Raw genomic sequence first — 15,903 nt, 5'->3', positions numbered from 1 at the left:
CACAGTCAGTCAGGTTTTCCCTTTTCTTTATGGTTTAACCTAAATAAATTGTCTGAACCTCACACAAATAGCCTCGACCCAGTGTGATTCTGTTAAAACCACAAGATGTTCAGACCACATTAACTTTTGGTCAAACCAAGGATTTTTTTAAGTCCCTGCATACCTGTGGTCCAACCACACAGGTGTGTTCACTTTGGCGCCCGATCAGACGTCTTTTGTGGTTCGTCGACATGTGACTCATTCTCCTGTCGCACCTGTTGAGTCGGGACGGTTTTGACGTTGTCCCGGCGCTGCCCTACTTCAACCTGAGCAGAGGCCTAATCAGCCAGAGTAAGTGAAAACACCTGTCTACAACAGCCTTTCAGTTCTACTAATTTTCTTCCTCATAAACACATTATTACCTCGTTGAGAAAATGAACAGGTCACTCGTTACAGAATATCAGGCCATATTTAATTATAGACTCTCACATAAGAAATACAGGTAAAATTTATATCTGCAATCTGTCATAGTAGTCAACATCAGCCCATCTGAGCTGCGTCTTTAGGCTCCTATAATAACTGCAAGTATTATAAAATCATCTGTCCACCTTAAAGCACAACAGAATATAACAGGTTACCTCTCCGGACAAATTCAGCTCTGTCAGTGACATATAATCAGTTAATATCCTGTTTCCTGCCATTTGATCAGATGCATAATTATGTGAATAAATCCTTAAGTTGAACTCTTTAAATGACTTAACCCCTGTTACGCTGTTCAAAATGAAATGGTCAAAGAAAGGCAGAAAGGGGACAAAGAGGCCATCGCTTAAATTTGCTTAGAAATAAAAAGACAATAAAAAAAACAAAAAAAACCCCACTTTCAATTGAATATCAGAGCGGACAAAAAGAAAAAAACTCTCAAATCTGTGATTTTCAACTAAACCTTGAACACCAATTAATCCTTTTCCATTTCATCTGTAACACGACAGCATTGTTCAAAAAGGTACACACCTGTTTAGGGATATAGTTAGTTAAAAAAAAAACAACTTGTTATATAGCTATGTTAACAGACAACAAGAAAAAAAAAATACTGTATGGCAGCTCAGTGTGGAAAAGCATGAGCAGATGTTTGTGGGACACAACTGAGGGGGAGCGAAAGAAAGAAATCATTCCTAATCAATGTGTGTTATCTATAACAAATGCCTTTAAAAAAAAAAACAAAACAACAACAGTGTAACAGATGATCACATGCAGCTCGGGGCAGAGGAGAGAGGAGGGGACACGTGATGAAATCAAATTATTTCATTCATCTGTTTCGCCACCTGTGAGAGGGAGAATATCAAAGAGTAATATAAAAAGAGAAGCTGCACATCAATAACCGATGAAGCTACTGTGTTTATAGAAAAGGGATGTTTTGGCAGACACGCTGTCTTCTTTAGGAGCTCGGCTGCTAAAAGGTCGAGTTTATACAAATCACTCATTTGCATCGTTTGTATCTGTTATGACTGTGTGTGGCTTCCCTCTGCATGCCCTTCAATGTAATTAATTGTAATCCAGCAAAAACAAAAAAGTACTTCCTGGTTTCTACTCTCCTCAGATAGTTCAGTTCAGTGTCTAATGCAGGAAAAGTGAGGGACTTGTTTTTTTTTTTTTTTAAAGGAGGGCAGGGATGGAGGGGGTCTATCTTCCATTTACATTCATGCAAACATTGACATGCATTTCAAAAACAAAGTTATTTACATGGATTAAAAAGACGGCAAATCCAAAAGGAAAAAAAAAAAAAAAGACCGCAACAGCCAAAAGAAACCCTACACACGTGTGTAAATGCTTATAGAGTGAAAGGGCAAATACTGATTTTTTTTAAAAAGGTGGTTCATTAGTGTTACATGTGTTTTTAATACAAATGCATCACAATGTCGCCTCTGCTCTACATAAAATATAAACCAACCTATTCACTCCTTTTTATCGCAGGACAACCACCTCAAAATAAGGGTTACTGAGTTAAAAACAAGAAGGAAAAAAAAAATGTAAAGTGCTAAAAATATAATACAAATCACTTAATAAAAGTAAAAAAAATAAAACCAAGAAAATATATCAATATTGCTGGGAAACTGTCTTAAATTCTCTCATCTTTGTCAGTATATACACAAGAGACCTGGATCAAGTAGTACATAAGTGGGCTGCGAATCGTTAATGTTTAAGATGTTGCGGAGAGAGACGGTCTGGTATTCTTTTGAGATTTTTTTATTAAAAATACCTTTTTAAAATTCATTTTAACGAGCCGCCGCCTCCTCCAGCAGCTGACTGGATGTCCTGTTCTCATGATCAGATTAGACTTACAGTATGTTTTTGAGCAATCAGTACTTTTGTTTGCTTCGAGAGCAAAACATTGATAAACCCTGTTCCTCGTACTGAGATCACATCTAAGATCAACCGTCTTCCTCTTCTCTGCTTTCTTTACTTCAATCTTGTTTAACCAAAAAATCTTTCCAGCTGTTTTTTTTTCTTTTTTTTTCTGCTCTCTGTGAACGTGAGAAAAGGCAACGAGTTCACAGAAGGCGTTTGAGATTTTTTTTTTTGTGGCAGCATAAAAGAGGGCGTTTTCCAAAACAGTAACTATACCTGAAACAGATGGAGGCGACTAATGGTGAAAGACCACTTTGAAGAGTATCTTGTGTTTTTTTTTTTTGTTGTTTTTTTTTGAGTGAGTGATATGAACCATTTATACAATCATAGAAAGTCAGTAAGGATAGATAAATTGTTAATAGGTTATTTTGATTTGTATGTATGTTGCATCCAAAAACAAACAAAAACAAAACAACCCTGCATAAGTGGAGCTGTAGGAAATCGTCATCTGCTCCAAAACCTCCACGAGGAGCTCCGTAATCTTGTTTTAATAGAGAAGGGAAAACAGATTTGTCATTAAGACACCCACCAGGCATAGACCTGCAGCTGTCTTTTAAACGTCCAAACCTGTAGTTTAACAATACCTGACCTAAAATCGTCCATAGACTTGATCTTGTTTCGGTACAGAGCTTTAGAGTCGGCTGTAGGCGTGGTGCATGTCGTTTTTATTCTCATGGTTGACTGATCCAGCTGTGTTGTCCCCCCCAGTCCTTTCCCGGTGGCTGAGAGCCGGCTGACGGCGTGACGTGGAGCGATGATCCTCGAGGTTCAGAGTGCTGCTGGTTTTCTATTAAGCCAGACTGAACTCACCTGTCGTCCCGGCTGTACAGCAGTCTGTAACTGCTTCGATGAAAACCGACCCGACAGAAAACCAGCAGCACTCCGCTGTCCAAACACTTGGATTTGAGGACTTCTGTGTTACAGCCTCTCATCCCACAGCTGCACAGCACTCAGGTATCCTTGTCTAGTTCAGTAAATCTGTCACCTGTCAGTAGTTGATGGTTGTGGACTTCAGGGACGCAGACTAGTCGGCGTACGTTCCAGTTTGATGGGATCTGCAGGTCGTCTGTGTTGCATGTTGTGGTGTTTTATAACTGTAGTTTATCTTGGATGTCTTTGTCTAGTCCTACAGTTCATATTCCAGTCATCACAAATCAAAACCATCTATCAAAAATATAGCTGAAGATATCTTTGACGTACGGTTTTGGCTCTTTTTAGTGTCACTCTTGCTTAAAAAGCAAAAGTCGGGGGCCACAGTGCACGAAAAGTGCCGCAAACACACTTGAAAGTTGTTGTTTTTGTTTTTTTTCACAGGGAAAAGCTTCAGTGTCACAGCTTCACGGCCGCTTCACAAGGCTTATCCATCCAGAACCGTTTCGCTGAGGAAGACTTTCTGTTTCCACTGCGGGTTGCAGTGTGGTGCCGCAGTTCAAAAAGAGCTCAGTCCAGAGGTTGTGGGTCTGCTATAGGCATAGTGTGCAGAACCTCGTCCAGTAACTGCAGAGCTCTGTGCAGGTGGATCTCGATCCAGCAGGGTGTCTCCTTGATGCTCTGGCGGGGGTAGTCGGGCCCCCAACCTTTAACGAAACTCATCCTGAGAATACACAGCCTCCGGAGGTCGTCTACTCCGATACCGGCTGCTGCTGACAGACCTGAGAGGAGAAGGAGTCGCAGTCAGGTACGTGTGATGCTGCGCGTGTTTGACACTCAGTACTTGCTTCTGAACTTGATTTGAAAGAATATTCAAGTTAATTATATTAAACAAGGACTCAAAAAGCAAACTGATCGTGATTCCAAGTGGTTTAAGTACATTTTAAGGCAAAAAAATCACTTCACCTTGCTTTTTAAAATGTAAATATTTACTAGTTTTCATAGGCTTTGCTCATTGGCAGGGAAATTCATCAAACCATCAGCTGAAGCATCTGCTTCTACTTGTTCTCACTGTGTCTATGTGTAAATGTGGATCTGCAGTTACTGGATCTTACTAATAGCTGGGGCTATCCCTCCCACTGAGCCAGGTCCAGGAATATTTCCAGCCACGGCGGCTGCTTGGGCTGCCGCTGCAGCTTGAGCTGTAGCAGCCTGCTGTTGCATCTGTCTGTGGCACTGACGGAGGTCAAACACCTGGCAGGAGAAAAGAGGGTTTAAACATTTGTACGTTCAAGCAGCAATTAGCCCCCCTGCGCAGAAGAAATGTGAATAACACCGCAGGCTGCCAGTCAGAGAGAACTTCAGTAAGAGCTGGGCTGTGTGAGGATGTATGTACATGATAAACCCTACTGAGAGATATGAGTGAAAAAGATGGAAAACTGGCAGAATGAGAAACATATTTGTGTGAAATACGCACAGCCACTAGTATGAAAGTGTGAGGGACAGAATGCCTGAAGAGATGGCACGGAAATGGATGCCTGTAATTTGCACTCAGCAGTTTCCCCCGAGAGACAAGAGAACATTTTAGGAAATGTCAACCCTGAGTGATGTCCTATTTTTACAGTGCATGAGGTCACGGCTGTGTGATTAATATCGCAGAGTGAAACCCGTGTTCTTACCTTGATGTAAGCGCTGGGGTAGATTTTATGAACAGCGTCTCCGGGGGCTCTGCCCGCCTCTCTGTCCAGGTAGTAACTCTGGACGAACACCGCGTGGTCGCTGAGGCATCGCACCCACACGTCTCCCTCACCTTTGCACTCCAGCTGAACTCCTTTTCCAATGTGAAGCCTGGAAGGAAAGAGAGGAAAGTGGGTTAGAATAAAGGAAACAGGGAGAGAGAGACAACTGAAGGGAGCCGAGTTATAAAAGGTACCTTTATAAAAAGTTTTAATTGTGAACAAACTCTTTTTTTTTTTTTTTTAAAGGATAAAGCTGATGATTTTCTTTATTTTTCTTGCTGACAACAAATCTCAGAGATGCATTCCCCACGTATGCGCAGTGGCGTCTGCAGTACAAGGAACTTCTCTCCTGAGAGTGAAAATTTATTGCTATTATTAGTCTCTGGAGCCGTTTCTAAACAAACTATGGCAGCCATTGTCTTCGGGGTGAAGGAACATGTCACTCACAAGAAGAGTGACTCACTGATGTGTTTTTAATAGTTTCTGGTCAACAATGGCACACTTGAATGCATTTCAAGGCAATATATAGAGAACAGTGTGTTGCTTTGCGTTACGTGAAGAAGACGTGCTGCCTTCAGTCAGCTGAGAGGGAGGAGGGAACATAATGCACAATGCAGCTGGTTATGGGAACTGGTTTAATCTGGAAAAATGTGCAATGTTTCCTGCAGGTGGGTCAGATCACATTCATACCACAAATGAACCGTACCAACGGGGAAAATGAACCAGAGTTTGATTCAATCGAACTAAACAATGCAGGTGTGAAAGCACTCTAAGACAAACAAACAATATGGAGGCCCATTACTCTGAGGTACCACTAGTGGTTTAAAAATTCACAGGGTTCCTTTAAATAAACAGGAAGGAATAAAAGGAACCATGAAGGTGTGGTTGTTTTGTTTCTTATTTTTCTAATAACATGCACCTCTGAGCTTTCTGCTGATGAGTCGATGGGACTGATATTGTCGTAATGTCAAGTCACATTTGTGTAGATGCATATTCCAACCGAAACAGACAGATATGGAAATGCATTTTCACTTTCCCTACTGTGTTTCAGAAAGTACGTAATCAGTAAGATTTAATCTTCTTGCTCTAAATATCGTGAGTGGGTGAGTCACCTACCTTGCCCTCTCGATAGCCTCAGTGCGATGTACGTTACTCAGCTGGCCCAGACAGAAGCGGTCTCCTCCTGAGGGGTCCACGTAGCCGTCCACTGTCACAATGGGGCAAGAGGAGGGCACCTTAAATGTCTCCCCGACTTGCACGTCCATCTCAAAATAGGCGATGGAGCACCAGTAGTCAGGGGCTGAAACAGAGGGCACCGAGGAAATGTTCAACTTTTTTTGACTTTTGGTTCCAAGTTACAGATTTAAAATGATGAAAAAACAAGCAAGATTTCACATTTATGAAAGTGCAATGACTAAAACTGTTAATCAGCAATCATAATTGGAATCAGTTTGTTTCATCATAAAAACTAAAATACTAAAAATAACTTTTTTCAATGAACTAACTGTTTCAGCACTAAATACTATGACAAAAAGGTAAATCTGCTGTTATGCAAATAAAAACATTGACATTGAGGAATCAAACTGAGCACATAAACACGGCTTTACATCTATAAAACATGAGTGACTTTTAAAAGCAGCTGAAATGGGCAACTTACTTAATGTGTAACGTAAGTTTGAAAAAAAAATGTGCAAAGAAAGATTAACTGTTACTCAAATCTATCGACCAGTTTTCCAACCAGGCCTGAATATTCTGTCCATGGTTTATGTTCTTATGTGTTCTTACCTGGATGGTTGGATATAGGAGGCTGAAACGCGAGCTCATTATGAACCGGCCCTGAGAGAAAGAGCGAGTTAGAATAAGTTAATATATTAATTAAGTATGTGATTCTGTCCTGGGAGTAACTTACGGCTAGCGACGGCGTGTACTTACAGTAGTGTGTCGGGTGTGGCATGGGAGGGTGGTGCTGTAGATGACCATTGGTGTGGTGGGGTATGTTGGGGGTGAAGCTGCTGTTCCTGGACCAGGTTGTGCTGGCACCTGAGGAGAAAGAGAGATCAGAAGTCAGATAAACTGACAAAACTGCTGCTGCTGCTTTCACAAACATTCACAGCAGCAACAACTTCAATCTAAATGCACCAAGTTAAATTTAAGATTTTTAATACTCTTTTAATATCACAGTTTAATACCAGTTTCATGGTCATACAGGACAAAGTATGAAAATCTGATGGAAAACCAGTAGAGACGATACGATGTACAATTATCTATCAATATATCATATTTTTTCTATATTTCCCAGCAGTACAAAACAATAATTCCTAATGATATAATTAATTTAATTACCCTGACCTTGATTCAAATAAGTAGCATAAAATAGATAAATTGATTGTCCAATGAAAAATGATGAATGAATTGACTGCTAGCTACTGTCGCTAGAGGGAGTGACAGTGTTTTGCTGCAGGTCTGATGGTGGTGATGGAGACGCCACAAAAAAGACTAAACAGCTTTGATGTGTAATGTCTGCTGACATTTTATAACCAACATTAATACATATAGGCAAGAGAAAATATTTAAGGGTTTTTTTTATGTAAATGAAAGACAAGACTTTTCAATGCTTTTTAAGACTTTTTCATGACTTGCAGATACCCTGAAATGATTCCAGTGCAGTAATTCAAACCTATTCTCTACACTTTTTTAATCAAAATTCAAAATTAACTTTAAGATAACCTATAAAGTCTCTAACTAGCTCACAGATACATATTTCATGTACAAATATAAACAGACACAAAGACAACCAGAAGACAGACAGCTACATAGATAGAAAAAAAATGTCAGATTGCATCTTACTGCCTGATCCGGCTGCGATGGCGGGGAAAGACGATGTCGAGGCAGAGGTGGAGGCCTCGGCGGGGGGGAGCAGGTTCGGGGTGGCGAATGACTCAGAGGGAGCCGGGCGGCTACTGGATGGGGGGTGCTGGATGGTCTGGATGGAGTGTCCTCCCTCGATGGAGGGCAGACTCTGCGGTCCGTCAAAATCGTACTCATCCTTAACCATCAGTGCTGAGCTGGGTCCAGAGCTGGTCAGCGTCAGTCCGGATAAGTCTGTGGAACAACATTAATGGATGAAACTCGCACAGCGTAAAGCCGCTTTGAGTTCGAGGGAAACTCAGTTCCCGAAAACTAATTTTTAAAGGTCATATGACTAGTTTAATTATAGATGTTTAACTAAAAACTGAACTTCAGTCTTTAAATTCATTTCCTCTTTTGAGAGAGAATCGAAAACACTGACGCAGGAAGTTTCTTATAGTTATCAAAGAGTTAAAAATATACAAATTCCAAGACAACTACCTCCTCGTGTTACTCACCTATGCCAGGAGACACCACTCTTTCGTAGTGATAGGGGTTGACACACACACTGTCGCACTTGAGATCAAAGGCAAACTGGCAGTATTTGACGTGCTTCAGCTCATTCTTATGCAGGTCCGGCCACCGCCACAGCCTGGCATAGATTACATGCGGGAAACCTTTACGTCCAGCCACCTGGGAACAACGTATAGTGAAGGATAAAGTTAAAGTAAATACATCTGTAAACTCACTGACCTGACAGCTGAGGTCATAGGTAGCGTTAAGTCAATTATTGGAACTGTTGAGTTGTCTGACACACTCCAACTGAACAAACACGTGTGCAAAATACAATAATTTGTTAAAACTGCTCCGGCACTATTAATGTGTACCTTAGATAGATTTCCTGAATCTTGAGTTTAAATGCATATGGTGGAAACCGCCTTCATATTTGTGTATCAGAGAGGCTGTCCTACCTGCAGTCGTCCGTCGAGCGTCCTCTGAATGGTCACGCACTTGCTGGGATGGGCCCCATTGGTGGTGATAGCCGTGATGAGAGAGTCGAGTTCATCTTTTTTCTCCTTCAGCTTTTTCACCAGGCTCTCGATGGCCCGCTTGGCAAAAGTCTCGCTCTCGCCGCCCTGCCTGTGACACATCAGGCTGTGCACGATGCTCAGGCAGGCGTCGTTGCTGGTGGGCGTGTTGGTGATGGACATCTTGACTTCACGTCTGCACTATCTGATAAAGACAATGAGGGCGTTGTTTTGACCCAGGTGTATGTGCGTTGTTTACACCATGAAACGCATCGTTGGGAAAGCCGCGGCAGAGAGGGTATTCACAGAGTTGACAAAAAAGCAATTCAGCTGTCCTGGAGGCGGATCTGTGATGATGAACCTCTCAGCATCAGGAGGAAAGGATCTGAGAAGAAAAGTTGATATGAAAGTTTTTGTTGAAAATGTTTGGAGACGTCTTGATTCAACTTTATGGTCATTTTAGAGGCTGTTATACGACTAATGTTTATTTTCATTATCAATTAATCAGTCAATTATTTTCTCCATTAATTGTTTGATCTATAAAATGGTGAAGAATGTTGATCACTGCTTCCCAAAACCAAAAGTGACATCCTCAAAAGTCTTCTTTTGTCCCAACCAGCAGCTCCTAACACAGAAACATTTACTTTACTATCGTAGAAGACTAAATATTTGGAGAATTTGGACGTTTTCTTTAAAAAAACAACAACTAAAAAATAGCGATTAATTTTCTGTCGATCGACTAATCGTTGCAGCTCTTCATTATGCTGAGTTCTTAAAAAAAAACAATCTATCCACCTCAATGAATATAGAGATAAGTAACATCTCTCAGTATAGCACAATACAATTCAACAACATCAAACTACAGCCTCCACAATTAGACAGAAAGTTGGGACAATTACAACAAAACAGAATATTATAAATTAACCTACATGAAGGATTTCTAAGATTTAGGGCAGGGGTCAATAATTAGGTTGAACCACAGGCGAAAGTTGTGGTATTAAAACAGTGTTAGAAATCACACAATCAGCTTTAATTTCTAGTAGGTTTATTAGACTTAATTTCAACACTATGCAATATTCAAATAGTATGGCATAACCATAGTTTTAATACCTCTCATCGTGTGAGGGCAGGACATATACTTCTCTCTGGTATTATTGATATGACTTAGCTGCTGCCACCTGCCCGTTTGCACTGTTGTATGTTTAATATTTTATATGTTTTTTATGGTGCATTGTGCTATGCCTTTTCTGTACTTTGGAAGACGCCAAAGAAAGTCAATCAATAGATCAATCAATCAATTAATCAGGATTAGATGTAGCAACTTCAAGATTACATTACAATACAGGAACCTTGTATTTATTTTGGCATCTATGGTAGATTTGTGAAAAAATATGTAAAAATTTTGATGCAAACTATGAAAGCCAAACTATTTGCCTACCACTGAGTCAGGGAAGTGTTGCAGGGTTGTTGCATTAGTTGCAGGTAGGTGAATATAATAAACTGGCAACTGAGAGCAAAAAGTTCATTCAAAAAGAGGCTGTTCACCTCTGCCAGTGTGTATTTTTTAAAGTAAGGGGCTGTTAGTTACAGTCACTGCTGTGAGCTTCAGTAAATCCGAATGACAGATTATCTCTGCAGTGAAAACCGACAAACACACAACATTTGTTTTGTTTTGGGGCAGAAGACATGAAGCACGAACTGTAACGTTATAACCAAGTTTCTGTCGTTATAATTTTAACGCTAGCTCACCAACGACACAACCACATGACGTAGTTACATTTTTCACACATGCAACTAGGTCTAGAAAATCCCGGGACTGTTAACTGTAGGGTAAAAATAAACTTTAAGCTGTTGTGCTCGTCTGCTTCTTCTCGGCTAACGGTGGCTAGCGGCGCCAGGCTGGCTGCTGTGATGTCACCGCGTCAAGTTACTGCAGACTGACGCAACTCGACGGAAGTGAGCACTTCTGCGCTTCAAAATAAAGGTGAAAGTTTTCAGAAGCAAAAATCCATATAGTACCAGTCACAAGTTTGGACTCACTTTCTCTTTCAAAATGTGTCAATTAATTGATTGGACTATTTATCAAAACTTAATGATCAACAATTTTAATAAGTGATAGTTAATAGTTTAAGTAAATTTTGAAGGTGCAGTATGTAGGATTTAGTGGCATCTAGTAATGAGGTTGCAGTTTTCAACCAACTGTATCACCTTCTCGTTGTCTTGAATGAGAAAGTGTGTCCAAATTTTAACTGGTACTGTATGTCACTTTTACGAGAAATTGTGATGGGCATTTTAACAATTATCTGACATTTTAAAAAACAAACAATTAACCTATTAATTAAGAAAAAATATAGGCAGATTAATTAATAGTAAAACTACTATAAACTACTTGAATTTAATGAAAATATAGAGTCAGGCTTTGGTTTTGGAGCAATGAAGCCAGCAAATATTTACCTTCCAATGGGAATCAATATAACTTTGTACTGCTGTAATATCAAATTTGCTTTATCTGAATATGTGGACTTTATTCTTTATTTCATCACTCTGCACATTTATTTTGGTCTCAGTCTCAATGAATTTACCAAGCTCTACTAATTAAAAACTTTGTCCTACCAACAAGATTGATAACTATTACATCTCTCTGACCTTCTGTTTGTTTGTTGTCCGAGCTCATGTGTGACGACCCCCCCGCTCTGCTTCCCTGGTCTGTCGGTGCCATTTCCAGAGTTTTTGGATCTGATTCCTCATCCTGCAGGAGTTTCAGCCTCACCTCATGTCTCTCTTTCTCTCCTATGTGAATGATGTCCTGTCTCTCTCCTGTGTGTGTGTGGTTTCTTGTCTCCTCTATGTGTGTATAAATGGTGTGATGTCAGTCTCCTCTGTGTTTATGTATAGTCTGTCCTCTTCCCAGGTCTCCATGGTGATGGAGGTCACACTGCTCACGTCCTATTCTGTTATTCTGGAAGTTGCTCAGCGTCCTCTTGATCACATTCTTCATATATAGTATAAATCTATTATAATTTTGTCATCTTGTTTGTCCATGCTGTATTTTTGTAATTTGTCTTTCTTGTTCTATTCTGTACATACAACTTCTATTGCATGTCTTCCATTTTTGCACTGCTAAAGGTTTCTTTTTACAGTGTTTTCCCTTAATCGAATCAAGGGTCTAAGGACAGGGGATACTGTATTGCTGTACAGATTGTAAAGCCCCCTGAGGCAACTTAATGATTTGTGATATTGGGCTATACAAATAAAATTGACTTAACTTATTTCTCATAAATGTAGCCATTGTGGTTCTATGTATCTGTCCAGCTCAGTTATACAGATTCCAGCTATTCACAAAAGACGAGGCAAGCTGCATCTTTCTGACGTGCACATATCTCTATACTGTTAGCCATAATGGTGGCTTGTTTCTATGTTCAGACTCAGACACAAACTTTCGAAGTGATTCATGTAAAAATAATGTTTATTTGGAAAGATGTAGGAATCTCAGTAGCTTGCCACGATGTTTATCGTTGTGTGCGATAAACTTCTTTTTGTGGATCGCTGGAAAACGTAGCTGAAAAGAGCAAAATTAACATGACACAGAGCCACAATGGCCATGTTTATGGGAAACACATCAGGTTGAAATAAACCAGAATTTTCCTTTATGTGCCATGTAAGAAAGTAGCAGATCAATTATGATTATCTAACAAAATTGGATGCAAAAGTTACAGGCTGTGTTTCAGAAAATACTGTCTGTGCTCTCAAAAACTCTTAGCACCAGACCAAACCCACTTGTAACTATGTTTACTACCTTTCAAAAGTCATTTTAGACTGTGGCAACAAATTCATGCAATTGTGAAAGACCTATGCATCTACCTATTCATATATAGAACACACGCTCACAACATATTAATAAATTATATTTCCCTGTCACTAATATATTCACGTTTTTTGTGCTGTCAGGTGTTTTGAGCTACTGTAAACCTTTCATACTTGAGTACGGTATTATTTTGAAGAGCCTAACCGGAAATACTGTGTTTGCTCGCTTCCTGCTGCTAAAAACATCAGCTAGCACCGATATGATAGCGGCTAACGTAGCATGCTACTATGTTTATTCTTGCCAGTTCCCCAGCACAATCATTTGGTGACCACTTTGTTTCATAGCCAGAAACAAAAAAAAATGTATGAGACTGTGAAAATCTTATTATATGCACGTGATCGCTGTGTCGTTTATATTTCCAGACTAATTAAAGCGATGTAAACAGCTGAAGCTAACTTACCTGGAGTTAGCTGGTGTGGCAGCTACAGTTACCGTGCAGGTCCTGTGTGCCTCCTGGATTATCCGCATGAATTTCATCTGCTGTTTACAAAAGACATGGCGAATAAGTCCTTGTGCACAAGCTGTGTCCGCACATCCACAAGACCAGGGCGCAGATGACACAGATTCCGTGTCCAGTCCCGACCCACTTCACTCACTTCTCACCAGTTTCCTCCAATGGCGCGTTGCGCATGCGCAAAATATGAGACAGGGGATTGTCAAATGTTCATACAGTTATTGACTTAATAAAATATTTAACTGCTACTAAATGATATACAGTGCCGGAAAATAACTCGATACATTTACTCAAGTACTGTACTTAAATAGGCCTACAATTACTCATGTACTCCAGGTATTTATGTGCCACAGGTACACAGATACCCACTGCACGTACAAATTATACATATTTATTTTAGTTTAAAATACAAAATGTGCAATACATTTCATTCATTACTGTATGTTTGAACAGACTGTATATACTGTACATAAACACCTACTATATGTACAGTATATAAAGGGACATGTCACTTTTTTTTCTTACCATTTAATATTTATTTCAGCACTCATTGCACTCTTCTTTGCACTATTTGTATCCTGCTCACAGTTCACAGAAATGGGTTCACCTGTATATCGACATTCCTTGTGTATCCTTCTGAGGATTGTTGTGTTGTTATTTTTGTGTACGTACATTGAGAGCCACTAAACCGGAGTCAAAATCCTTGTATGCGTAAACATACTTGGCCAAGAAAGATTATTCTGATTCTGATACTTGTACTTTACTTCATGCTACTTTAAACTTCCACTCCACTACATTTCAGAGGGAAATATTTTACTTTCTACTCCACAACATTTATTTGACAGCTTTAGTTACTTTTCAGATGAAGATTTGACACAATGGATAATATAACAAGCTTTTAAAATACAACACAGTGTTAAAGATTAAACCAGTGGTTTACAACCTTTTTGGCTTTTGACATCTAACAAAAAACAGTGTGTAGTCGGGTCATATTTCAGATGTCTATGAGTTGTTAACAGCTCCACCAAATAGTGATTTTTCCCTCTAAACTTCTCACATGATTTCATTTCAACAAATGTTCAATATTTCACCAAATATCAAAGATTAGAGAGAAAGTCCAAAAACTGAAAAGAGATTTGTGTATCGAACGTTGTTTTCTCTTCTTTCCTCTCCCATTAATCATCTCATGACCCCTCAGATTTATCTGGTGACCCTCTGGAGGGGCCCGACCCCTAGGTTGGGTACTAATGGACTAAACTATCTAACTGTATATAAAGTAGTTCAAACCAACAATTCTGTACCATTATGTGAGAAGGGTTATTATCTTGAAACACCAGTATTGGAAGAAGTACTCAGGTCTTTTACTTAAGTAAAAGTATAAATACCACAATGTAAAAATACTTCATTACAAGTAAAAGTCCTGCATTTAAAGTCATACTGAAGTAGTTTTGCAGAAAATTTATATATTTAATCTTTGCATTTGTGTGAAATACTGGAGAGTTTTACCTCCTTGGGTAAAAAGTACAACATTTCCCTCTGAAATGTAGTGGAGTATCAAGTAGCATAAAATGAAAATACTCAAGTAATGTACAAGTACTATAAAACTGTACTTAAGTACAATACTTTAGTAAACATATTTAGTCACATTTCACAACTGTGAAACAGAACGAAACAGCTCAGATACACTAACAAACTCCTCTTCAAAACAGAGGACAAGTGGCTTGTTTTTCCACAAACCTGAAAACCTTGAATCAAATTTTGTATTAAAGCTGTTCCACCCTATTACATACATTTTTGCACCAAACCTTAAGGTTTCTGTTTCCTGGAGTCCTTTGGAGTAGAGTTTGTTCTCAACGATTGGTCCAAACTGAAACACAAATCTAATTATGGACAGAAATGTTTTATGCGATTTAATTTAAAAGCAGAGCAGCTTTGTCTGGTTTGTTTCTAACTCCATGAATCTGAAGTCAAAACTACAGTTGATAGAATACAGTATCATACTTATTAGATCAACTTTTAAAAATACAATTATGAATCTCAAAATAATTTTCTCTAATACATGCATATACTCAGTATCTATATACGTACTGTTGATTTTTATTCGTGCTCCGCATTATTGTGTGAATAAGAGTCAGCTTCTGTATATTTCAGATGGCTCTGTGGACCTACAGTCAACATTTAATAATCTGTCTAATGAGAATCTGTTCATTTACACATCCAAAGACATTTACTACACATATAACTTACAGGCTTATAAAATGACAAGACAGAAGTTTTATTTTAGCTGCTACACCACAGCTGCTTATTTCACTGATTATCTTCTCCTCTCCGGTTAACGAGGTGCTAATTAGTAAAGTGAAATCAGCCACTGTGATGTTTAATTGGAATGAAAAGTAGGTTCTCTTTATCCTTGATGGCACATTCATTTTACCTGCTGAATACAAAAGCATGCACACACAAAGACGTACATACACACACACACACACACAAGTTGAAATGCCCCACTGGTTACCAATTTGTCCCAATTACAGATGTGAATATTACAGGCTGACAAGCAGCTAAATGATGATTAATTATCAGCTTTGGTAGCTAATGTACTTGGCATGCTTTCATAATTTGACTTTAATTGTCTATCATCTCTCTTTGTCTTTGTTTCCCTTTCTTATCTGCACCTCTTTCACATTTCATTCTTCTCATTTCTTTCACTCAAACTCT

General features: G+C 39.2%; 1 protein-coding gene across 2 annotated transcripts; it reads right to left on the bottom strand.

The window, feature by feature from the left end:
* Positions 1-429: 429 nt before the first annotated feature.
* Positions 430-13,371, bottom strand: LOC137198288 (mothers against decapentaplegic homolog 4). Of its 2 annotated transcripts, none has more exons than XM_067612000.1 (10): positions 13,135-13,371; positions 8,813-9,254; positions 8,360-8,534; positions 7,842-8,096; positions 6,927-7,034; positions 6,780-6,830; positions 6,111-6,294; positions 4,935-5,103; positions 4,371-4,509; positions 430-4,037 (listed from the first exon to the last, which is right to left on the bottom strand). In XM_067612000.1, exons 2-10 carry the CDS (start codon positions 9,050-9,052, stop codon positions 3,826-3,828), a joined length of 1,533 nt encoding a protein of 510 aa, XP_067468101.1. In that variant the 5' UTR covers positions 9,053-9,254; positions 13,135-13,371; the 3' UTR covers positions 430-3,825. The 2 variants fall into 2 exon arrangements, with proteins under 2 accessions (XP_067468101.1, XP_067468110.1); XM_067612009.1 differs by lacking the exon at positions 13,135-13,371 and adding an exon at positions 11,516-13,108.
* Between the last annotated feature and the right edge of the window lie 2,532 nt (positions 13,372-15,903).

Source organism: Thunnus thynnus, chromosome 2, assembly GCF_963924715.1.
Source record: "Thunnus thynnus chromosome 2, fThuThy2.1, whole genome shotgun sequence".
In the NCBI taxonomy this organism is placed as follows: Eukaryota; Metazoa; Chordata; class Actinopteri; order Scombriformes; family Scombridae; genus Thunnus; species Thunnus thynnus.
The sequence above is the reverse complement of the archived record's forward strand: the minus strand, read 5'-3'. Positions and strand labels throughout refer to the sequence as shown.